We start from the raw sequence: 24,291 nt of genomic DNA, 5'->3' as shown, positions 1-24,291 counted from the left end.
CCCAACAATTTTTCCCTGTGATTGCTCCAGCCCCAGAGCACCCACGGAGTCGGTGCCTATGCCTCCTACCATTGGCAGGGAGGGACACAAAGGAAGTGGGGATGGGAAAGGTGTGTTGTCTTTTCTCTTCCTTTACACTGGACTGTGGAGCTGGCTGGTGCACTCATCCTGCTTCCCAGAGCACTCTGGAAAGGCTTGTTCCTCCTGAGGCACTGTCCGCAGAGTTCTCTCTGGGACATTGTGGCTTTGCAATACTGTCAGCAGCAGCTGATCGTCTGTGAGGTCAGCAATCATTGCCCTCAATACCTGGCTCGGTCTGATCCCCTTACGCAAGGGAACCCGGAATGGATTCATGGCTAGATTTTGTTCACAAAAAGGGCTTATTTAGGACAAACTAGGAGCTCTATATTTTGCATGTTGGGAAAACTCTGGAGTATCATTTCTTCATTTATCATCTTTCCTTAACACTTTTTCTGCCTGCTATTATAGTCCTGACATTTTTAAGAGGTTGGGCCAGAGCTCAGCTACAGTCTTGGTGTACTTAGTATAGCTGAGAGAGGGATTCAAAGGTGCCTGTTACATGCCCATGGTCATGCTGTGCTTTAACATATGACAAAAGGCTCCTAGGAACTGGGGACTAGAGATGGGCAAAATAACTGTAAAGCTTTTTAGATTAACCTTATTTCCAAAGTTGCACAAATATTGCCCAAATGGAAGCAAATATTTGAAGTGTTGTGTTTTTTCACCAAGAAAAGCATATAAAAATGTTTTGCTACTGGGGACGCTGAAGGTGTGTGTGTGCACGTGCACACACACATGCCCACTACATTTTGCATTTATTTTTTTCACATTTGAGTTTCACATTGGTCGGCTGAGATTGGTCACAGGGTATCAGTTCTGGTTTCCAGATTGGCTGATCCTATTCCATGTGACCTGGAGGGCTAGGAGAAGCAATTTGGACTAATTGTCAGTCAGAGTAGCAGCAACAAGGAGTTACCTTTAGATTGCTGCTTCCTGTAGTTAAGAAAGGAAGGCTGCCTACACCTCCTGTCAGACATGCAATGTATTAGATAGGTAACCTACCATCACCAGATGTGAGAACAGTATGCCCTCCAAAGATTTTGGAAGACTCAAGCAGGCCGGTCTTCCCTCTACAAAATATAACATCAGATGGGTTTGAAGGGTCATTGTCCTAGTCACACCCAGGGCTGCAGAACTTGATGGGTTCTTCAGTAGGTTTTGGGTTATTATTCAGTCTCTGAACCATTTGAAGTTACCCATGACTAAGTTTATATGGAGGTTAGTTATGTTCATGCTGATCTGTAGTTGATTTTACACATAGTTTAGCTATAGAATTGCTAGTCTGTTTGAATTTTACCTTTAGCTATGGTGATACTCGTTTACATTGCGCTTTAATTTTATAGATGTAGTTCGACCCTGTTAGTGCTGGGATTTGCATTGTTTTTATATTAGTTCCCTTGCAGTCACAATGTTCAGGTGGTGATGCTTTGTGGACAGAATCAGTAAAGCTATGATTATACAGTGGTGAGATATATTAATGGAAACCAGACTGGCAACCAAAAAGGGGCCATGATTCTGTCTTAAACTGCTACCTGTGGATTTTCTCAGGTCCAGAATTGGGGTTCTCCAAAGCAGGTGAAAGCCACCTTTGTCCCCACCTCCAATGCCACAATGAGTGCAGCTTGACCAGACTGGAGGATCCAGTCTTAGTAGTTTATTCCTCCATTGTTTTTGGAAGGCCCCAAATTCCTTATCTTTCTGGTATCTCAGTAGGGCCTTGCAGGCTTGGTCCCGAAGCTAAAAAAGAAAAAAACCAGAGAGAGCATCATGCCCCCCACCCCCACTGTATTTATGGAAGGGAAAGCTCTGACTTCCAGAGGCTATTACCTAAATGACTTCTAGCAGACCCAAAAGCTCCTTTGTTGCAGCACAGTGTCTCACTGAATATTTGCTTCTTGAGCATGAATTGTCCATAGCCACTGAGGCCAGTTTCATCAAATGTTTTCATACTGACAAATATCTAAAGTAGTGTCAAATCTTTCCTGCACAGCCAGTTGTGCTAAGCCACTGGTAGACTTGAGGGCCTCTAGGTGTAAAGCGGGACCCACACTGAGTGTGCACGTTGGGGATGGTGGTGAGAGATGCTATCAAGCCCACCAATTAAAACTTTGGATTTATTATTTAGAGTGTAAAGCCCACATCCTCAAAGATATTTAGGTGTCTACCTCCCATTGATTTGTCTGTGTTAGGCATGTAAATACCTTTATGGATCTAGGGCTATATATTTCTTATGTTTGTAAAGTGCCTAGGACAATGGGCCTAAGCACTACTGCAATACAAATAATAATAATAAATAAAATATTTCAGCACTGCAGAGTTATACCAATGTAAAACTGGTTTAACACTGAAACATCAGGCCATTCATGGGGTTTGTGTTCAGCCTTGTGAGTTACATACAGTAGTACCTCAGAGTTATGAACACCTCGGGAATAGCAGTTGTTCATAACTCTGAACAAAACATAATGGTTGTTCTTTCAAAAGTTTACAACTGAACATTGACTTAATACAGCTTCAAAACTTTACTGTGCAGAAGACAAATGCTGCTTTCCCTTTTTTTTAGTAGTTTACATTTAACACAGTACTGTACTCTTTTTTGTTTGTTTGTTCATTTTTGGTCTCTGCTGCTGCCTGATTGCATATGTCTGGTTCCAAATGAGCTGTGTGGTTGACTAGTCAGTTCGTAATCTGGTGTTCATAACTCTGAGATTCTACTGTAGTTATTTATATGTGAAAATTTTGCTCAGTGCACAATTTTATGTTTATTCTGAATTTTGAAAAAGAATCTGAATAGCATTCCCCATGCAAAGCCTTCACCATTAGTGACAGGAAGACAGAAGTAGCATTAGTTTTCATGATGCTGATATCTCTCATTTTAAGAAAAATACATTGCATTGCTAGTTAACCTTCTGTTCTGCTTCTGAGGCTGACTTATATAATCCCATTCAGTTCTGTTTTACCTAAGTTGTGAATTTAATTATGCTGCTGGAAGCTGTTGAATTCACTTCCTTGTTTTAAATTCTCGTTCATTATCATATGCTATATGCAACAACAGCAGGCATAAAATGTAGAGAAGCCATAAAGGACACATTAGACCTCTTCACAGGTTAATTTTATTTGTAAAGTTACACTTGCGTAGCTCAGAGAAAAACTGTACCTTGTATATGCTTAATCTTTTTAAAGCAAAAAGAACTTTTAAGTACACTCTTTGGCTTTGGGTAAATAGAAAAAAGAGATTAATAATGCCACACAGCATAGTAATATCAAAATACATTTTCCAGGCTACACATTTTCCAGATAGCACATGTCTGGACCACAGTCTAACCAGAGATCCATCTCTGTTTAAAGCCTATGTTATATTTTGTAAACAGCTGAGACAAAGGGAATGATAACCTCGGTGACAAGGCTGGAATGCATCAGAACATCATGAAGCTTAGTTGTCACCACCACACAAAGCCACCAGAATGGTTTCGTAATCTCCTTTGGTTTCATCCTGTCAATTTAAGAACACTAAAATTATTATTACAGTTCTGACTAAAGATTCTGACTAAGATCAAGACCCCATTGTGGTGGACACTGGATATACACCTTGTAAGAGAGACAGTCCCTTCCCCAAACTAAGGCCACACAAGATTAACTCAATCAACTCTGTATGGTCCCACTAAGTTAAGGGGACTATTCAGGGTGCATAAAACTAAACACATGAGAGAGTCTTCAGGATCACAGCATACACAGACAAGATAGACAATGGTGGGAGCCAGAAAGGATTCATTTTACAGATGGGGTACTGAAGCACAAAGTCATTAGGTGATTTGCCTAAGTTGATACAGTAGGTCTGTGGCAGAGCTGAGACTATCCTGAGTCCCGATCGAGTGCCTTAACCTTCCTACCATGGGTGAAACGGAAAGTCACCCTTTACCAGTGAACATGAATTGTTTATTTAAACTATAATTAATACATATTAAGATTGGGCTATTCCTAACTTTTATTAGCATAGGGTTCTTTTGAAGTAATTTTAGATGTCATGATATTTAATTGCTCACAGAATTCAACAATTTGGAATATGATTTCCATGAGCATCTAATTTATTAAGCTCCATGTTTTCTCAAGTGTGACTATGCCTTGCCTGATTCAGATGGCATGTACTATATCAGATTCAATTTTCTAATGCAGCCATGTAATTTTGCATCGAGATAGGATGCAGTGCAATATCATGTGAGACAAAGAATCGTGTGTGTGTGTATATATGCATATATACACACACACTTAAGAATACTAGTAAATTGCATAATTGTACTGTCTGCAGTATTTTATTTGTGAAATGGCAGATACTGACAAAGATTAATGTGAGTGTTTTAGTCCATGTACTGTAAGTTTCCTCTACAATCACTGTGCTTGTTACTGAGAGTATTCAGTAGCTGTCAAAAAGCTATTTGGCAGTGATACATTTAAATCAGTGAGCTACTAGAAGGAAATTGCACTTATGGAAAATTTAAACAGTCTGGTTTTGCCTTAAAAAAGGTAAGCCTAGAGACACCGGGACAGATCTGTAGTTGGCATAAGCTGGCATTGCTTAGTGATTTACACCAGCTAAGGGTGTTACCTTCTCAGTTCTGCTGAGGATGCCTTACTGCTCTGGAAATGTAGCTTTTGTCAATGTTATATTAATTTGTCCTATGTACAGGTATATATTTAATTTAAATTTCAGTAGCTGATTTACAGAGACAAGTTGGATGAGGTAATATCTGTTCTTGGACCAACTTCTGTTGGTGAGGGGGACAAGCTTTCTAGCCAAACAAATCTCTTCTTTGGGTCAGAACTCTGTGGCTAGAAAGCTTGTCCCTCTCCTCAACAGAAGTTGGTCCAATAAAAGATATTACTTCACTCGTCTTGTGTCTCTCTAACATGCTGGGACCAGCACAGCTGCATCTACATGGCATACAGAAGTAGAATTGGTAATGGAAAAGTGCCACCCTGGCAGCCCTGAAGACCTCTGTCTATCCCCAGAATCCTTACAGCAAGGACGGGGCAATGTAAGCATTCCTACCCTGCCCTCCCACTGTGTCTCATGTGGAGCCACAGATAAAAGGAGGAGAGTGTAGTTCCGTCTCTACGTTCACTCAATCTTTTGGCCACCGGGCTGAAACTGCCAAAAAGTGCTGTATATCACCATTTGCAATGGCTTTTGTGACACATGCTTATCCACCAGGAAAGGACTCAGCCCTACCATCATTTTCATGTGAGTCACTGAAGAAACATCAGATAGTAATTATTTTTCAACCCTGCCTAAATTAAAATTGGTGACCTAAAGGATGGCTATAAAGCCCATTACCAGCCTCCTGAGCCAGACAATTACAATAACATTTTACATTCAGTAACTGATATAGCTTCAGCTGAAAGGAAAAAAACATACCAAGATGGCCTGGCAGAGAGGTGTGCCGTACAGCTTCTTATAATAGCCCTTGATCTCATTCATGTCAACCTCAGAACGTGAAACCATGATTCTGTTCAGTATTTTGTGGCGTGTCCCAGAGCCCTGTTAAAAATAAATCATGATTACCTGGGCATAAAAAGCATTATTCTTAAATCACGGTGGTGCGCATTTATTTTGACAGCCTGAATGATTTTTCACATCAAAAGGAATTGCATGTTAAACAATTGGGGGAAAATGGACTGTTGCAACATAAATCAAAAATAGCTGCGAATTCATCTGACCACCCCCGTCTGAATGAGCGTGGGTCTCAGGCCCCAGAACCTGCACTGCCTCTGATGCCCTCAGATCCTCCCCTTTCAGCCCCCTGACAGTGTGGAGACATGCTGATAAGGCTCCTTTGCTTTCTGCTGGCAGACTGCCCCTTAAAGTGAGGGTTCTCTAGAGAAGCAGATTTCCCTCTGGTGTGTGGAGGTACAAGTGAAATCTGGCTTGTTTTCAACGTCAGGGAAAGCACAGGCTCTCTATTTATATTTAAAAAAAACATGAGGAGGTGTCTTCTCATCTTGATACAGTTGGGTTTACATGCATAGCTCCTGTTAATGCTAATGGGAGTTATGTGAGTAAACTCCTAACCACTGGGATGGGGAAACATGCTCATTATAGTGGCCCTTATGGTCTCATGTGATCTCCAAAATTCTACAGTGACAAGGCCTTGTAAGTTACTAGATTGATACAGTGTCCATTGGCATTCTCTTAAAGTTCATTCTGGGTGTAGAGACATTATCAGTTCTAGTAGTATTCCCCATTTTATATAGTGTTAATATCACTGAAACCAAATTAACTTTTTAACAGTGTCCATTGTAGATAGGTAGATGCAGATGAGTTCATATAGAGATAAAGCCCCAAGCCCCTTGTACCAGACAGGAAAGTGTATGGAAACTTACTGAATTCTCTTCCCCCCCTTTGGCTCCCTCCTGAGGGGCTTTTCATGGCAGGATGCTCTGGCCCAGTTTGTCATCTTATATTAAAAAGTTCTCCCTCCCCAAACAAAAGTTTTTCAGCATACTCTACCTTCATTGCCAAGTTGAGCTTTTCTGCAAAGAAAGCTGGTTTGCTTGTGGCACATTTCACTGCAATGAAACAATGTGATGGAGTTAAATATGACACATAAGTAAAGCACACATGCAAAGTGGGGGAAACAGTACTGTCATCAGTGCTGAGTTGGGATTTGCAAGCACGAGGTTAAGAAATATGCTGCAGTTCTCAGGTGGCAAAGTGAAGCAGTTTTCTTCCACCTTAGAAACATTATGCAGTGAGCAATTAACTATACCAACCATATGCCTGATATCATGACGTATTTTAGAGGGTGCTGATAGTACTTTTCCATTTTTTTTTTCTTGCCCAAACTAAATCTAGCAAAGGAATAAAGCTAATTGGTGTGTTATGCTTGCACCAAACACTGAGAGCTGGGTTGGGAGTACAATAATATTATATTTCACACCTACGCAGCAGTTTACATCCATAAGTCTCAATGTCTCCTGGAGCTCTCTCGTGCACAAATGACACGCCCACTTCATCACACCTTAGGAAGAATGCAACTCTTCTGTATCACTGGCCAGATCCACTGGCTGGTGTGTGTGGCATGAACATGGTTCTGCCTCATCCCTCCCTCCTTTGAAGTGGCATGTGGGCCCAGGAGATGTTAGAAAGGAGATAGCCTTGTCTATCAGCAATTAGCCCAAAGTCACCCAAAGAGTCAGTGGCAAAGTTAGAAATAGAATCCGGGTCTCCTGACTCCCAGTCCCATGCTCATTCCACTGAGGTGTGATGTTTTAAGTGAGGATTGTTCAGCCACAGGGTAGTTCCCAGTATTGTAGCTCCACCCAGTCTCCCATCATTTGTACTGTGCATGGTGAATAGAAAGTTTAAAGGACATCATAACAGACATGTGACAATAAACATCTGCCCTGAATCTTTACAAAGATATTCTCCTGAGCGCATCTTAGGTGGATGATTTGTAATATTTTATCAAAATATAAAGTAAATCAGTGTGGAGAATAAAAACTTTACAGCCCTGATTTTTATTTACACTGGAGCAACTTTATACCACTCTGGCAGAATAAAGAGCTTTAAAGTGAGTTAAAATTACTTTTATGCTTGCTCTTTGGGCCTTTTACACAGCCAGGGCGACTTTAAAGCGACTTTAGTACAAATGAGAATCAGAGTCTATAAGTGGATTTCAACAAAGACATCTGTTTATGAAATGTGCATTTTCACACATTAATTTATATTTTTTATTTATATGAAACAATTCCTGTTTACTCCATTTTTTTCCAGTTAGACTTTCCAAAGTGTCAGATACCAAACGGTCATGTACAATAGTTATGCTAGTTCTTAATGAAACACAATAGGAGACCAGGATCCCTTCCCACTGGGGCAATGAAAGATAGCTTACTTCTGACATTCATATAGTTAATATGGAAAGAAGCACAGTTTAGAAGCAATGAGTTACTTGGCAAGGGGGATTACATACCAATCGCTGTCAGACAGTTCTCAATGTCGCCTTTCAGTTCCAGGTCCAGTGCCTTGTTCATGTCATGTTGGCTGAATTTGGTATATTTCTGAAAGACTAAACATGGATATCAAGCTTAGTGAAAACTGGGAAAATACTATGTTCTTGCTCTCTTTATTTTGTTAATGTTAAAAAGTTCTCTGTCCACCATCTGGAGTAGACAGTTAGCTAACAGTTTGATGATGTCATCAGATCAGCAAGTGATACACAGTGTAGGAAATAAGCTACAATTTGAAAAGCTTGCAGCAGCTTTGAGTTTCCAACTTCTGACACAGGAACTGATGTACCAGATCACATGATAGAAAGTGTAGTTATGTACCAGGCCCATTTAGCCCAATAGCCAGTCTCTGACAGTGGTTAGTATCAGATACTTCAGAGGAAGTGACAAAAAACCCTATAATAGTTAATTATGTGAAACCTGCCCATATGGGAATTGCCTTCCTAACCTCAGTGCATTGGATTGTTCCCTGAAGCACAAGCAGTCCTCCAAAAAGCAAGTTAAGACAGATACACGTCTACTGCATTTACTTTAGAAGATCCTCAAAATGGGATGCAGTTCAACCCATAATGTGAAATGTCAACTTTATGCACCGGTTACTGTATACCACCATCCAAAATGTGTGTATTGGGAATATATTTCATAGGAATAACTTACTTCAAGCCTTTGCTGAAATAACCATCTCATGTGCATGTTTCTGTTCATTGGACATACAGTATCTGTTTACACTGATATAGCATCTGACTTTAGAAATTGGGGCCCAGTCCAATGTCTTTTAAAGTCAATATTTAAATACTTCTGGCACCTGTTACTCAGATATATGAGAGGTGCATTTTTAAAATTCAGTTCCCTGAGGCAGAAAGCTTCATTCAACCTACCCCTTCGAAGATGTGGGTAGCTTCTCGTAGTAAGGATGGTAATGAATACATTGATATCTGTTCCTTTTCTTTTCTCTCCTGCTTCATATAAGGCCTATTGTAAAGCACAGAAGTTTATATATTATCCTTATAATGAGATGACCTGGAATATTGCACATCTAATGCTCTCATCCTCAACCAAACATAGGCCTTTGCACCATTGTCTTCATCAAGGACTAAGGACATTCCATACATAATATAGAATGCCTCACATGTCACAAACTTGTACAGACGACTTTTGTTCTTAGCTTTTCCCACTGTTACTGCATTCTTGGCTAAAGTCATAATAGTTTCACAGGCCACTAGACACCTGTGCTTGGCATTTCCAAACATTTTTTAACATGACCATTCCTGAGAGAAGTATGCTGCTGTCAGTGTGGAAAGTACAGGACTGACTGGCTTTCTATTGCTGGACCCAAATGCATAATTAATGAAGATAAGAATTCTACAGAAACGAATTATGGGAAAACTGCACACTAGATCTTCCTTTTCTTTCCATGAGGGCCATTAATGGAAAACCAGACTCATTTTAGACTCATACTCATAGACTTTAAGGTCAGAAGGGACCATTATGATCATCTAGTCTGACCTCCTGCACAATGCAGGCCACAGAATCTCACCCACCCACTCCTGTAACAAATGCCTAACCTATGTCTGAATTATTGAAGTCCTCAAATTGTGGTTTAAAGACCTCAAGGTGCAAAGAATTTTCCAGCGAGTGACCCATGCCCCATGCTGCAGAGGAAGGCGAAAAACTTCCAGGGCCTCTGCCAATCTGCCCTGGAGGAAAATTCCTTCCTGACCCCAAATATGATGATTAGTTAAACCCTTTCCCCTTCTTCCTTTTCCCCAGCTCTCCAGACATCCTCCACCCACAATAATCACCTGTGGAGTGGGACCCCCTATCATGGCTAAATCCATTCAGCAAAGGAATTACCAATAGTACTCCATTCAGAGCCCAACAATGATGCACTTTAATTGACCCATTGAGATTCTATTGATGCTGTAATGTACTCCTTCCATTTTAAAGGATGAATGTGCTGTCCTCTCAGCCATGCGTGTGTGTGTGTATGTATGTGTCTGAAACCAAACATGTGCTAGGAAACTGAACTCTCATACTGCAGGATTGAGCTTTACAATGAGACCAACCAGCTGGACTTCATATCAATTTTGAAGCTCTGAATTAGAGTAGTGATGTGATTTTACCTACAGGCATAAAAGGTCAGGATAGGCTGCTCTTTCAGTGTTGTTGACCAGAGTGTTTGCCCATAATAAAAATCACACTAATCTAGAAGCTGTACTATGGGAAATGGTTGTGGTATTTAAACTTTCATTAAAAAGATTCTAAAATCTGAAGTAATGACATACTAATAAGCATCATGGAATCTTGAAAGGCCTATGATTACAAAGCTAAAGCTACTGCTAAAAAGGGGAATGCTAACAAGTTTCCTTTGGCTAGGGTGGTGCAGGTGGTCCTTCTCACCCATGTACGCTTCTTTCCCCTCTCAGAGATTGGTAGATGTACTGGTTTTTATAAAAGAAAGGAAGCGATCATGGGTAACTTATCAACCACACTACTGACCTCTACTTGCTCATGTACTAACAGCTTTCTCCAAGAAAAGAGACTCCATCAACCCCTAAACTAATAAAGGTGGGTTAGGGAGGACACCAGTACAGCAGATTATATAATGTCCTCAGCTCGAGTGATTGTGCTTGTTACAATCTATATTGAGCATGGAAAGAAAAGAGACAAGACAAAACATTTCTCAAATAGAGTGCAGAGCCTTTTCTTACCCTGGCATCATTGTCAGCAAGCTCTTCATTCACACGGCCATCTTCATTACGGTCACCCTAAAAAATTTCATTTTCTCACGTTACCATTTTGTCTATATAACCCTGGGATGACTGCCATTTCCCATTACGCCATTTTAGCATGAAGTTTGAGAGCACTAAGGTGAAGTTCCAATGGGTAAATCGATTGCTCTAAGAATGAAATCAAAGCATATGCAAACCAATCGGGTTTCCTTTGTTTAGGGCCAGACCTGAGTAGTGCCTTACTTCTCGAATAATCATATGAACGTCATTGAGACTCCTTGTCAAGTAAGGTTCTATTCCCCATAAAATAACGGGTGTCAGAATCTAACCATTAGGTAGAAATTCAGACACTGAACTCATTTTAAGATAGACTTAATAAATTTCATTCTGATCAAGGATTTTATCAGAAGATGATATTTTAAATCTCAATCCTTCATTTTGCGGGGGAAATTTCACACAGATTGTGACAACTTCAGATCCCTGAATCATGGAGTCTGATACCTGTTGACTTTACAGAAAGATTTTATATATCATGCCCACTAAATAAATGTTTTATTTAATCTGCTTTTAAATATCTGCATATAGGGCAATTTGTCCACCTTCCACACACTCTGCTTTTATCCAGCTATATTACTGTTAAGAAATATTTCCTGCTTTATAGTGGAAAGTTTTACATTCCTATTTCTTGGCATTGCTTTTTAACTTGCCATCATCTGAGATTAAATAATTTCTGGCTTCTGTTATTACCTTCAAAATACTTATAAACTCTGATCAAGTGAAAAAGTTTAAAAGCAAACAGAGGCCAGTAAAAATCAGGATTTTTCTTGTAACTTCTAGTAGGATGAAAATATTATTCTAAACATCAACTTGTTTAAAGAGAAATTTTGCTCCACATAGTAAGATTTCTTTTTTTTTCTTTTTTTTTTTTGAATAAAGAGTAATAAGCAACAAACAAGTCCCCCATGGTTTCTCTGGCTGATGTACATACGTCATCTAACTCAACTCTTTCTTAAAAATAAAGTTTATTGAAAGTATTTGAACACAGCATACCTTGGCTAGAGCAAGCAAAGCCTTTTGGAAGTCTCCAGATGTATCTGAGACAATGTCTTTTGCAAGATCTCTCTTAAGCTCTACAATGAAACAAGAAAACAATAAAAAAAATTCCCATGATATTTTAAAGAATTCTTTCATCTCATTTACAGAAATATTCCTTCCAGTTCCAAATCTCCTACTTAAATACGTGTTTTTATCAATATTAGAATTAGTCATTTTGATTTGGGTCCCACTGTTATCTTTGTAGGAAGCTATCTTTGAATAATTTTTATGTGCCCTCTCTAATTTGTTTACTAATAAATTGAGATGAACTGTGAAGTCTGGAGTCTGATCCAAATACCTAACCTTGGGAATAGAAGGGGGAGGATGGTTTAGGTCCATCTCTTTTTATAAATTCCCTGAGTCACATTTTCCATAAGGAGTCTGGTTTACATGAGAAGAAGCAGGGGACAGTAAGGCTCTCCTGCTGCTTTGGAGTGAAACTTTTTATGCCAGGAATGGAATTTCTCAGACTCATTGGCCATGGATCCTTCAAAATCACCAACACTAGGGAGAGAAACAGCTTGACCGACCGTGCCTTTATTCCTTCCCCAATGATATGTTCTATGCATGTAATCTTACAACCTATGAATTACCTTCCCTGTAGACTCTGTTGATTTCTCTGATTTCCCTATTGTTCCTTGAAGCCAGAATCTCAATTAAGGTATCTTCATCAGTTCCAAGCCCCTGTTGGAAAACAGTTGAGCAAATTTTGTCTGACCGTATGTAATTAGGGAAACACAACATCTAGAAGCACAGAACCACATGTGATAACTATAAAATCAATGTCCTTGATTACAGATGCATAAGTTTTTGGAAGGTTATTTCATCTGGGAGCCCGTATACAGTAAGCCAAGCCTTCCAGTAAATCAGAAACAATAAGCATTTCACACCATCCTATAAATTATTTTTACTATAGTTCCTCTTTATCATACTTAATGCTACTAATGTCTGAGAGAGGTATTACAAAGACTGAGCAGCTTATAGGTAGGGCTTGCTCTGAGAAAACTGGGTGGAAGGAAATCAAATTCCTTTTTAAAAAAATTAGTAATTTAATAAATGCTATAGGGAAATGACAGAAGTGAAAGAGCACCATTTGTTCAACCCCTGTCAAGGGCTGCATTTGCCACCTGAACTTTAGCTTATGGGTTATATTTCCACATGTCTAGTGTTAAATAAATTTTCTCCATCAGAGTTTTTACTTGGCCTGACTATAACTTTAGCTTTGAAGAATTAGTCCATTCTGCTGCTTTGTGGTGGTGTTATATTTTTTTTTAAAGTAAGGAGAGGGGCATTTGTGCTTCTTCTGATTCACCTGGGGCAATTCAGAAAGCCTTTTTCCTACATGGAATTTTTCTCGTTTAGTCTTCAAAATTAACTGTTCAGGAACCAAATACTGTATTCAAGATGACTGTACACATCGAACTGATGCAAATAAAATCAGATGTCAACAAACTTGATGAAATAATTATAGTCATGAAGCAAACAAAAGGAAATTATTTAGCAGGTGCAAATCAATAGCTTGGCTTTATTGCACGAGGGTATTTAATAATCCAGTTTTCAGAGGGTGAAATTAGAACTATTCACGCTCATACTTTTAACTGATTGGTACTTGTAAGCTATGGATGCATCTTTACAAACTTTTAAATAAATAATACAGATGCTACTCTTGTCTGACGCTTTGAATTTAATGGTGTTCTTATTTGGCACTGCAACCAATATTCGAATCTGAATATAATTGCAGAATATAAGCAAGGATAGCAGCAGAGTTTTTTAAGTTGGGAGTTGTGCTGAAATTTTATTGCCATACCTTCATAGCAGCCCTGAGCTCCTCAGCATCAAGCTGGGCTGGAGTTTTCAACAGAGCCAGGACAACTTCTTCAAGCTGACTTTTGAGGGCTTTTTTCAAAGCTTCTTCCAGAGACTACAAGGAAGGATACACAATTGTAAGCTGGCAAGCTTTAAAGACCCACAGTTCAGAAGCTCCCAGAAAATGAATGAGCAATACTATTATATGTCCCTTAGGTAGAAAAATTCACCTTCCATTATAGAGAATCATGTTTTAAACTTTGGGTACTTTGTCTGCCTTTTATTCATGTTGATGATTCTTTAACTAGCTATTACAAAGTGTTCAGAAGTACTCTCTCCTGCATACTGCACTGAAGACAAAATAAAACCAAAGCAAACTTTCCAGTTCTTATAAGTAGCTAATATTGTTATTGTGATTGTGACTTGCTTACAAGTGCATTTGGGTGGGGGGCGAGGGCTTTTGTGTTTGCCTGGTTAGGAATAAAGATGTTGGAAACCACCCTATTAAAATGGAGATTTTCAAACAAGCTCAGTACTGGCAAGTGATGTGAGAGATATTGCAAGTTTAGGATTAGTAGTGGATCTTCACATATCCTATATATCAACTCTTCCTAACTTAAATGCAGTTCTTGATACTTCAGTGTGTGCAAAAATTATAGCCCTATGCTCACCCCCCCCAAACAAGCCTGTAATAATTGCTTTAAGAACCTGTCACCTCTTTATTGATACACCAAGCAGGGGTACTCTGTTCTGCAAGTTAGGACCTCCTAAATCAGTGGGGTTGCTAAGGGAGCACTAGATTCAGTAGTCAATATCTGCTGAATTCTGCTTAGTTTCTGATACTCCACCAGTCACTAAAGTACATAGGTCCCTAGAGAATGTGCTTGTAGCATTTTAAAAATCTTTCATATTATCAAAATTGAAAATTAAATTTTAGTTTTAAAAAGGGGTGAGATGAATCCTAAAGCTCTTTGTGACTTTGAAACTGTGTTTTAATGTAGGCCTTAATAAAAAAGAGAATTGCAAAACTGGGGCTTCCTCTCTGGGGCGGGGTAAGGCTGTGTAAACCACAGTGAGGTTTGCTGAACAGGAAGACAGAAAACCTAGACAAAAAATGGCACTTTATTAGAACTGTTTTCATAGTGGTTCCCTGCAAGCCACTTCAGGGTGAGTAATTTGATTGCTGGTTTCTTTGTGACTTAAAGGCTCAATAATTTAGATATGTCGATTGTTTAAATAATATTTCAGTAAAGTTATGGGCTAGATTGGAGAGTTTGTTGTAGGGAGGTGCAGCGCTACAACCTTCTCAAGGAGATGCAATGATCCCCAAACTCCCCTGAGCACCGAGGGCAGTAAGGGTGCAGTCTGTAACATCCACTAGGATGGAGCAGACTGTGCACTAGACCCATTCAATGGGCTGGTGTAGAAGTGAGGCAGGGCCATGATCATGCCTCTTCCTTGCCCCTTTTGGAATGATACCCCTTCCTGAGCACACATGGAGAAATTCCTCCTGGTTCTCCAAACACAGATATTGTGATTGGAATTGGCCCTTATGTAAGGTTGCCAATTTTGATTGGACATATTCCTGGAGGTTTCATCACAACATATTTAATTAAATATTAATCTTTAATTCCTGGCAACTCCATGCTGAGAATTGCTTTGTTGGAGCATAATCCTGCCAAGTACTAAATGCCTCCAAAATATTAGTCAGAGCTCTCAACTCCCAAAGACTCTCAATGAGTCCATTGGGGCTTTAAGGTGCTTGGTGGTTTGCAGGATTAGAGCCTTGAACTTTACCTCAGGACGATGATGGCCATTAAGTTAAAAGATTAATAGCCTTTGCACATCTGAGGGTGCAATGTAATTGCAGTACAATATTATCATTCCCGGCCACAGCCTTCAGCAACTACATAGAGAAGATTCCCTGTCATGTTATGTTTTGGGAAGCTAAAACTGCATGGACTGTCAGGACTAGCTGCAAAAATTGAAAAACTCAAGCTGCATATTAACGGCAGCCTTGTTCTTACTGTACCTTTCCTTTAGACTGCTGGTATGCAGCTTTGATCTGCTGGCGTTGTCCATTGGTTCTTTTAGTCAAGATATCAATGATGGTTGCTTCATCCACACCTGAAAGTGATGGAAAACAAATCTTTGTAAATCATTTTCATCATCCTTCCATTTTGCTTGCCAGTATCTCTAAGTTATGTGTACAAATCATGATTTGTACATTATATTCTCTGAAATTTGTCTTGTTTACACTGCTAGACACACTTACATTTTATCCAAGGAGAAAATGTAGTATTTAATTTACTAAATTGTGATTATAGCCAAGAAAGCAGATAAATAGATTCTTTTAAGGTTGTTGAAATCCGTTTTTGCTATGGTGTCATATACAAAGTCACTGAAATGTTCTGAGTGAAGTACCCACACTAGGCCGTAGCTAAACAGAATAAATATTATTAGCTATCATGCTCATGTTTAATTTCAGTAAGTCTAATTGAAAAAGACGTCATATTCTGCCCAATGTGAGATTCATTAAAGACAAAAGGGTAATTGAAAGAGTACATAGCACAGTATCAGCAAATTCACATCTTAATCTTGGGGACATTTTATGGGAATCAAATCAAAATTATTAACTTGGCATGTAATAATTCTCCTTCAATTCTTTAAAGATTAAATTTATAATATTGCTACCCTTTGTGCAAAAAATGCACGAACTGTTAATGCAGCATTACAGTCTGAAATTGAAACACAAAATTAAGAAATCAAAACGTTCCAGTTTTTCCCATGTGCCACATTCAGAATGCAGTAGTTTTGATAACTTGCTAGTCTTTTAGATATGTATGAGTTTTCTCTGCTGAATGCTGTTACCTCTGGTTCTGTCGTTTTATTTAAGGTTATTCATTCTCAATTTCCCTGGGGAAAAATCCTAATTCTATAATGGTGTGTCATATTTTTACTCTTCTTACCCTTAGCAGTTATAGCTTTGTCCAATGCGGCAGCATCAGATGATGGATTGAAGTTAGGGTAGGTATGGACTGCGGATCCACCTTTTGAATTTTTCTAAAAGAAACAGAATTTGGTCATTTCACAGAGACTCATTTTATGCCAACAAGCAGCTCATGTGAGTTTCTTAATTGGGAGAACTTACTACTCTGTACCATTATCAAGGAAGGGAATGTTATCCCTTTGTAACCCCATTATTAAAGAAGGGAAAGAGTAGAGCACAAGGCTATTTAGTTATATAATTACCAGCCCTACCACTGACTTGCTGTGTGACCTTGGGCAAGTCACGTAGGATCTGTTTTTGGTCCAACAACACCGGTGCACCAGGAACAACTCCACTGACGTCAGTGTGAGGTTAATAATTACCCAGCTCACAGAGGTGTCGTGAAGCTTTATTAATTAATGTGTAAAATGCTTTGAAATCCTAGGATGAAATAAAATATATAAGTGCAAACTATTGGTATTCAAATCTGTTTGGGTGTGAGGTCTGATAGCGCACTGTACTACTACATTAGTTGGGTCAAATGCTAATATCTGAACTTTCATAGAATTAATCATGTTTTCTGTGTCTTCAGTCTTATCTCCTGCCTTTTCTCTCTTTACTGGATATATTTTAAAGAACTTTAGAAGTGAATGATTAAGGAAGAAGATACAAGAAGCAAGGTGTACATGCACCGGATACATTGTGATGCATAGGGCAAAATGAACTACTTAATATACTTGAAGTGCTGATATCTCACTAAGCAACTGTGTGGATGGCCTACTTCCATAATTATATCATTATGTATGTTTATTAACATACACATGTAACTTGGCAAAGCTAGACTAGGGAGAGTCGCATGTACTTAATACTATTAAATGTGCACTAGAATAATTGTTGGTAGATGTGGCACATTAAGAGGAGGCACTGCCTACTTCAGTGCCCCAAGGTCTCAGACATGCCCTATGATTTAATTTTTCACTTTGGCTGCCATGGTGAATCTTTTGAGCCAAAGCAACTGCTCATGAAAAGAATTCCAGGCTGTAATGGTGCAACTGGGGCTGCCATGCTGGTGAAAAGGGAGTCTGGCCAGAAGGCTGCTGTGCTCAGGCAGTCCCTGGATGGAAAGGCTGCAGGACTGGGGTTCCACAAAATGGTTTAAAGCCACCTTAGCCCACCATCTGCCCCGAATGTTACTTTCCATTATACTGTGACTTCTCACTGGTGTATCACTTTATTTTTTACTGACACTGACATCCATTAGGTTATCAGAATCCTCTTTGTTGTATCAACAATGTTTCATATCTCTGTATCATCAGAATTTTTTTAAATGATGCAGAACATTTCCATTTTGTAAATCTTTCTGGTATCATTGATGAGACTAGGTCCCAGTACTCATTGTTAGAGATCCCACCCTAATCATTTTTTATCCAGATCATACCATATCTGCATGAGAACAAAGAACTTATTTTGATTGAATCAGTTCCTCCTTCACATTACTAGTCTCAGACTCTGGGTTTCCTATGTTCGTTTGTTTTGAAATTTTCATGGCACTAGGAGTCCCTGTGTCCTCTTTAAATGTCATTTCATCCTGATAGTCTTAGATGTCCATATTCCCTTGTGTGGCAGATGGACTCATTTTAGCTTTGCTTCTTATAGTATCAATGGCTGGCTACAGAGAATGACATGTCATTACAGTAACTGAAATGGTTGTCCCAAATGGGTGTTGGATACAAACTGGTAACTAGATGTTACTGTGTGTAAATAAGAATAATATCTGTTATCTGATACTGGACTTGCCATCACAGACATATGCTAGTAGTACCTAGTGTAAAATCCTGGCCCAAATGAAGTTAATGAGAAGTTTGCCATTGTTTTAAAGAAGGAATGATTTCATCCCTTAAGTATATAACAAAATACAGATTGATTCCAACATTTTGGCAATCTGTGCTGATGTTTTTAACTGTGTTTCTAAAGTCATTTGTATGTGAAAGTTATGCTCTTGGGAGCTTGCAGTACTTACAATGCACTCCTGCTCCTCATTGTCCATAAACCAGGCCTGCTTCAGAAATGCTTGCACCATCGACATGTTGACCCAAGTTTCTGGAGAGAGAAAATGAACTATTAGAAAACAAAATTTGTTTTTCATCACCTTTATACTTATGGCATCCCACAGGATTTTGCAAGCAAGAGACCCAATCCTGGAGTCACTATACTCCTGTTGACTACAGTGGGAGGCTGAGTAATGTCTGCAAATTCAGGCACAATGAGTTGCGACTGAATGTGTAAGGTATATGTGGCAGCTCTTATGGCATTAAGCAATTGTTCACACACAGCCTTAGCTATTGCAACATGTTTTAGAAACAGAAGAGATCAGACCACTGTTCCAACTAGTTTGGCATCCTGTTTCCAGTAGTGGTCAATATCAGCAGTTCCAAAGGAAAGAGCAAGAAACCCACAGAAAAATGTCTTCCTTGACCTCCCCATTTAGTTAGAAGTTGGCTTCGAGGGTTTGTAACCTTTCAGAAGTACTTTTATAATGCTGGGTTCTTCAGAGCCATATAAACATCTAATTCTGTAATTCGGTAATGACCGCTCTTATTCATCCCCTCCAGTTTTTATTGAGACAAGGGAGTATTTTCTACAACAGAAGAAGAAAATGGAAAATAGTAAATCTCATCTATTCTTTTTCCCAATGGAAAATGTATTGGGCCAGAATGAATGTGTGGTATTTTATACACCTCTACCCCGATATAATGCTGTCCTCGGGAGCCAAAAAATCTTACTGCGTTATAGGTGAAATCGCGTTATATTGAACTTGCTTTGATCCACCAGAGCGTGCAGGTCCCCCCGCCCCCGGAGCGCTGCTTTACCTCGTTATATCCAAATTCGTGTTATATTGGGTCATATTATATCGGGGTAGAAGTGTAGTACATTCATGATTCACTTTTGTTTGGCTTTTTAGTACATTAGAACTGGATTTTTTATTATATATTGTGTGTGATTTGAATTGTTGTTTATCAGATTTTAACTGTGTGGCACCATGAGTGCCTCAGTGAGGGAGCACTTTCCACTGTATGTGTGTGTGCGCGTGTGTGTGTGTGTGTGATATGTCTTACATACTAATGGACAGGATTTCAGATAAGCATGCTAGAGAGTATTAAACCACTGGGAAAAGATACAATTAGTGTTCTCAGCCTCCCACCCACAAAAACAATAGAATTAAAGGCTGCGGCTCCATCCTTATCCTGGATTCATTAATGGGGCTTGGTTGAATCCTGCTTTTAAGTAAAGGGAGACAAATGACCATTTCAGGATCAGCTTACATTCAAAGAGTAATTAATGTGTGGTACTCACTATAAAACACAGCACTTGAAACATAGATATATTATAAAAGAGGGGATAGATGGGTATGTAAGCCACACCTAGTTCATTTTAGCTCAGATTGTTGATATTAAATAAAGGGTTTGATCAGATCCTACTACAGCACAGTAAGAAATAGTATCTAAATAAAGTATCCTATAGACTTATGTTAGGAAAATAAATCAGACTAGAGGATGTCTGAAAATTGAACTTTTGACAGAACGTATAATGTTGTTGAAGCTGAAGATTTGATTTGATTTTTGCTAAAATCTCCGTCACCTGGATCACGTTTGTCATTGCATCTCTTGGGTATAACGAGGCTCTAAGATTGATGTATAATACTGAAAGGACTGAAAAGCAATGTGGGATTTTGGGAGGTAAGGAATGCTAAGAGAGCTGGTCAAAAGTTGGAATTTCCATCTTGTGAGAATTCTAAAATTTTGAATTTTCAATTAAAAAAATAAAAAATATTTATGGAATGGACAAAGTTCAGAAAAAATTCTATTTGGCAATGTCAACACATTTTATTCTAGCCTTATTCGATATTGAAATGTGTTTGCCTGAGCTGCCATGGTACGTCATAGGAATAGTAGTTTGGGTGCCTCAGACATCTGTTCTCCTCTATGTGCTGGGCTCACTCCCTGGCCAGACTACATTACTGATTTTGCAGCAGTTCCATTTTCCATTAAAAAACATTTCTACAGAATAGAACGTAACGGCCATACTGGGTCAGACCAAAGGTCCATCTAGCCCAGGATCTTGTCTTCCAACAGTGGCCAAAGTCAGGTGCCCCAGAGGGAATGAACAGAACATGTAATCATCAAGTGATACATTCCCTGTCAATATTCCTAGCTTCTGGCAAACAGAGATTAGGGACACCATCCATGTCCATCCTGGCTAATAGCCATTGATGGACCTATCCGCCACAAATTTATATAGTTCTTTTTTAACTCTGTTATGGTCTTTGCCTTCACATCCTGACCGGAGCAGAATATTCCTGAGCAGAGCTAATTTTAAGCATTTATAATAACTAGTAGGTTAAGGATAGTATATTAGCTTTGCATTTGGAATATTTTCTTTTTCGACATTATCTCATAGCTTTAGCATCCTGTGTCAAACCTAGGGCCACATTCTTGCTACGGACACCTGCATGACTCACTTTTATTCAAGTAGGAATCTTGGGCCATGGAACAAGCATAAGGCCATCCTACAGTTGGTGAAAGTAGGACATACACTTTTGTCCTATTCATGTCCTATGGTTCAATGAAAAAAAACACAGGCCCATTTCAATGCCTGAATACCTGATTGGATAAATAATCTAAATGGAAACTTAATTTTTAATCATAAAAATCTTGTGTGGTTGAAAAAGATGATGATCCCCAGCCTCAGTTCTAGCTGAACAGCTTTCACATTTATTCACCCCTCACCCTAGTTGAGGGCCAGTAAACCCATGATCAAGAAAGTGCAATGGTAACTTAAAACCACTTTTGCAATACCACTCCTGGGTTGCACTCTGTGCTCCCAGATATGAGCCATAATCTCTACTGTACCCTAAATGAAATGGGAATGTATCAAACATTGAATGCACAAAGGGACTGGAATCTGGCCACAGCTGCCCAACTGAGAAATCTCAGAGTGCAGGGGAACTCCTACCTGGTATAAAGTTGGTGGAGATGGCTTCTACACCAACCGCTCCCCCCTCACACCACACATACACACATACCCTGGTCTAGAGGTTGTGATGCAGGTAAGGAGGGGCCAGTTAGAGCGCAGCTCTGCTCTTCAAATTTTTAGCCAGTGTAAGGTCCACTCAGGACCATAGGCAGTTGCTATAAACCCCTAGGCTGCTCTAATTTCCATCGAGACTGAGTAGACACGGCATGAGATTCAGGTAGCCATAACTAATTGATTCCCTTTATGGTCCCTCCCTCCTTTGTCAGCCTGATCTTGGTGCAGGAGGAAGTCTAGTCCCTCATTTCCCTTTTCCATACAGACATTTTGGCAAATAAATCCATCCATTTTGTTCTAGCAAACTACTAGCGGTTTGGGGTTTGTTTGTTTGTTTTTTTAATTCTACAAGGTAAATAGCACTCTGGCAGGGTTAAATACCTTACTCTGATTGCTCTTTGGTTTGATCTGTTGATTCAGAGGGTTAAGAAATAAGTGAGTCTACGTGATGAAATTCCTTATCGGCCCAGTTTAAACATATATTGATTGGTGCAACATGATAGCTTACTATAAGCGATAATAAAAGATTGCAAGAGTGCAGGAAGATACTTCCAGGGTCTCTGAGCACACTCTTGAGAGTGAGAAGCCTTATTTGGCAGGAGAAGTGGGTAAGAGAGGATATGAATTTGCTATGAAGAGAAAAGGAGAAGCTGGCTGGACTCTTGCCAGAATCACTAAGGAGAGGTGCCTTCTTCTAAACTTCCCTCCACTCCCAAGCTCAGCCTGGGACACCATCTAGAAATGACCAAGATGGAAAGGGAGAAAAAGTGGCCAAGCTGCAGGTACCATAGGGGGAGAGAGACATTTCTTCCTGCTTCTAATAGGTATTTGAAAAGTTATTTGGCTGATTATCAGAAGTCTGACAAGAATTTGTCCCACTATCCAAAAGCTGAATCTCTGTAGAAACATTAAACAACAGCTAAATACTTCTTAATTTTTGTCTTTGGAAACAAAATGAGATTAAATTTGATCTTACATTGTTTTTACACTCCATTGACTTCAGTAGGATTTCTTGTGATTTACACAGCTGTGAGATTGGAATCAAGCCAAACCTTTGCATACCACATTTCATGAACGGACATTTCATGAACGGCGGTTTGCCTCTCTAGGAACTATATTAGATGGACCAGCATGACGGATTTTATAGACACACTAAGTTGGTCTTGAAAGAGAGTCTATTAACATTGTTAAACCCCATTAGCAAAAAGTTTTGATAGTGTAGACATCAGAAGTGTTTGTGTACCTATTGTCCATGCCTCCTGTACATTCCTGCCAACACCCAGGAAATAGTGCTTCACTCTTATATACCAAAAGCTTGAAAATCCTGTCCTCAGGACACAAAAGAACGCAGAGAGGAGAGAAACAGCCTCACCCTTGGAGAAAAAATTAATGGAAGGTCTGAGCAGACCAAGAACCAGATTCTGCAGCACTTACTCATACTGAGTTGCTCTTACATTAGTGTTTAATTATAAAAGCAGATTGTTTTCGTAGCTACCTCATTAAGACTATCACTGAGGTTTCTTTTTCACTTACAGCTGAACTTTGTGAAACAATGAATACTGTTTTTAAGCAGCTAACTATTGTCACAGTAAAAGCAGTTTTAAAAAATAATTTCCATATAAGGTATTAGTTTCCTGTTGTTCATAGTTTTGCTGTAAAAATAGCTTTCCATGGTAACCCATTAAAAAACAGAAACCAGCTAATTCCAAGCAAATGTGCTCTCCAATCCTTAATATTTATTCAAGATTTCTTGTGCACCTCAAGTAAAGAAAAATAGTGACAGTTCCAACCCCTGAATGTAAATGCAATACTTTAAGAAATGACCACACCCATTGTGCCTGTGCCAACCAAAACAATCTGCAGAAAACTGCACAAAATCATTTGGTAAATGTAGTACATATGTATTAAAGTTTGCTAAATCAACACAGACCCACAAAGAACTAAAAAATACATACCTTTTGCTTCACACAGCTAAAAAAGTGTTACTTCTCTGGAAGCTGCAGTCTAGAAGAGGAAAGCCTAAGGCTTGTGATTTTTATAAAGACGTTGGGTGACCACACCTAGCAACCAGAGAATATTTCTAGGTCTCTAATGATTGGCTGATGGTTGTTTGAACGCTAAATATGGGCTCTATCCAAAACACACACACACAAATGCCTTGCAAAACCATTCACTGGAGTTAACTAAGAGCAGATTTCAGAGTGAAAGAAAGAACAACAGAAATGTTTTGGTACTGTAATTTTTTTTTTTACACTTCTGAGGTCAGATCCTCTGCTGGTGTAAACTGGGATCGGTTTATTGAAGTCAATAGATTTCAAACCAGTGTGAGAGAAAAATAAAGTTCAATGCTGAATCCTTTCGCGTTTTGACATCTGATTGTACAGCTAAAAAATCAAAACAGAAAGCAGCAGCACTTTAGTCTGAGGAGTGCAACTAGCAGGGAGTCTGAGAAAGGGATAAAAACAGCAGATGTCTTTAATGCGAACAGGTGGCCATCGA

The 24,291-nt window shown here is 39.2% G+C and overlaps 2 protein-coding genes across 2 annotated transcripts in view; one reads left to right on the top strand and one right to left on the bottom strand.

The window, feature by feature from the left end:
- LOC120408080 overlaps positions 1 to 24,291 on the top strand; it is a 92,226-nt gene that overhangs the window by 2,598 nt on the left and 65,337 nt on the right. The window lies entirely within an intron of this gene.
- On the bottom strand, positions 3,176 to 23,891 carry ANXA1 (annexin A1). Its single transcript, XM_039544612.1, has 13 exons — positions 23,748 to 23,891; positions 18,725 to 18,804; positions 16,685 to 16,778; positions 15,748 to 15,842; positions 13,717 to 13,830; positions 12,503 to 12,593; positions 11,865 to 11,944; positions 10,794 to 10,850; positions 8,961 to 9,054; positions 8,046 to 8,141; positions 6,584 to 6,642; positions 5,492 to 5,614; positions 3,176 to 3,571 (listed from the first exon to the last, which is right to left on the bottom strand). Exons 2-13 carry the CDS (start codon positions 18,788 to 18,790, stop codon positions 3,512 to 3,514), a joined length of 1,029 nt encoding a protein of 342 aa, XP_039400546.1. The 5' UTR covers positions 18,791 to 18,804; positions 23,748 to 23,891; the 3' UTR covers positions 3,176 to 3,511.

Source organism: Mauremys reevesii, linkage group 6 (genome assembly GCF_016161935.1).
Source record: "Mauremys reevesii isolate NIE-2019 linkage group 6, ASM1616193v1, whole genome shotgun sequence".
Classification (NCBI taxonomy): Eukaryota; Metazoa; Chordata; order Testudines; family Geoemydidae; genus Mauremys; species Mauremys reevesii.
The sequence above is the reverse complement of the archived record's forward strand: the minus strand, read 5'-3'. Positions and strand labels throughout refer to the sequence as shown.